Source organism: Eptesicus fuscus, chromosome 9 (assembly GCF_027574615.1).
Source record: "Eptesicus fuscus isolate TK198812 chromosome 9, DD_ASM_mEF_20220401, whole genome shotgun sequence".
NCBI classification, from domain to species: Eukaryota; Metazoa; Chordata; class Mammalia; order Chiroptera; family Vespertilionidae; genus Eptesicus; species Eptesicus fuscus.
In genome coordinates, this window is record NC_072481.1 from 73955109 (window position 1) to 73956817 (window position 1709).

Sequence of the window (1709 nt, forward strand, 5' to 3'; positions counted from 1 at the left end):
AAAAGGTATGGGAGAAGTGGACGGGAGCTCGGGAAGATGTCACTCCCCTGCCATCATCCACCCCCCACCAAAGTTCCAGGACTGCTCCCTCCAGGCCGCTGGAAGTCCACCTTGCTCTTCATCCTCGCCCCTTCCACTCCTGCTGGATCCCAACACGGAGGTCCAGAATGTCCGGGGGAGAGATGGGTGTTGGGAGGTGGGAATGGTGCAGGCCGACAGAAGACTTGGGCAACAGTTCCAGGCAGGAAGGTAAATGGCCTCATCTCATCCCAGGGCACAGAGGCCCTGACTCAGATCCCAGGGGCATGGGGGCAGACGTGAGCGACAGGTAGCCTGCCCATCCAGCAATCCAGGTCAACCTCACAGGCCAGGTGTGTGTGTGTGTTGGGTGGGGGGGGAGGAGGGAGCGGGCAGGGCTGGGAGGTGGTCTCAGTTCAGGGCCCCTGAAGAGGCCGCTGCGGGGACAGGGAGGGGGGCTCTTGTGGTTGACGTTGGTGACTACAGGCTCTCGTGGTCTCCATCCCCCGGGACCTCGGCCTCCCCTTCCACCTCGGTAGCCTCTTCCTGCAGCTCCCCTTCTTCCTGCGGCGGCCCCCAGACAGGGCCCTGCTCCAACGACTCCACCAAAATGGGCCTCGCCGCCTCGCAGGCAGCCTCGGCCTCCACCTCCGCCTCCGCCTCCGCCCCCGCTGCCGCCGCTGCCGCCGCCTCCTCGCCTTCCAGATCGCCTTCCAGATCGGCCACCTTGGGGCGTTTGAGGGTGCCCTCCAGCAGGTCCTCGGCGCTCCTCTTCAGCGGCCCCATCTCCTCCCGCTTCGGGGCCGGCTCTTCCACGCGCAGCTCCCCTTTCTCATCGCCGCCGCGGTGGCCGCCCTTCGGGGCCTCACTGGGCTCGAAGGCCTCGGGCTGAGGCCCTGGCACAGGCCCCTCGGCACCGCTCTTCTCTAGGGGGCCCTGGTCGTCGCAGGCCTGGATGGTGGGGTTGTTCTCGATCTCCCACAGCCCCTCGCTGAAGCCCCTCCTCTTGTTGGGCTTACCGAACTTCTCCTTGCACTCGGCGTACGGGAAGAGGTGTTTGGGGCCCAGGAGGGCCGTCTCGTGCGTCCCGAAAAAGAACACCTGGTATCGGTTGTGTTCGGCCATGTGCTCGATCCTGGCGGGCCAGTGCGCGTAGCCCTTGAGTTTGGCAAATACCAGGTCCCCGCTCTGGTACTTGGGAGAGCAGTAATCCGACATGGCGGTGAGAGGACCGGCCCTGGTGGTGGCGGCGGCGGTGGCGGCCGGGGAGGAGACGACGCTGGAGAGGAGCATGCGCATCAGGCAGCCGCTGAGCTCCGGCCCCGAGCGCCCCCTGGAGGGCCCTGCGTGCGCCTGCGCATGCGCGGCGGCCGCCCGTGGGGTGAGGAGATTCTGGGAGGAAGCGGGCCTTCTCTAAGAGACTGAAAGCCCGCGGGCCCTGCCTCCGCCTCGTGGTTCCCAGAATGACGCCGTGAGTCGCTTAGATGTCCCTGGCCGTTGTGCTGGCGGGGGCCCCGTGCTGACCAGTCTCGAGGCCACGCAGATCGCATGGTTGACTGTGTGTCTGAGGGTCCTCGAGACGAGACAAAGGGGCGAGACCACGCAGCATGACTTGCTGGATAGCCTTGCGGCCCCTAATCCCGACAGAAAACTCAACTCCTGTTCCAGGAGCCGCCGATGGCATGGCCGGG

The 1709-nt window shown here is 66.2% G+C and overlaps 1 protein-coding gene across 1 annotated transcript; it reads right to left on the minus strand.

Moving 5' to 3' along the window:
* Positions 1-429: 429 nt before the first annotated feature.
* HDGFL1 (HDGF like 1) lies at positions 430-1301 on the minus strand. Its single transcript, XM_028152460.2, has one exon. The coding sequence runs from the start codon at positions 1234-1236 to the stop codon at positions 499-501; it is 738 nt and encodes a 245-aa protein (XP_028008261.2). The 5' UTR covers positions 1237-1301; the 3' UTR covers positions 430-498.
* Positions 1302-1709: the final 408 nt, after the last annotated feature.

Coding starts and splice junctions, on each gene's coding strand:
- HDGFL1 (XM_028152460.2), bottom strand. CDS start 1,236: ATGTCGGATTACTGCTCTCCCAAGTACCAGAGCGGGGACCTGGTATTT.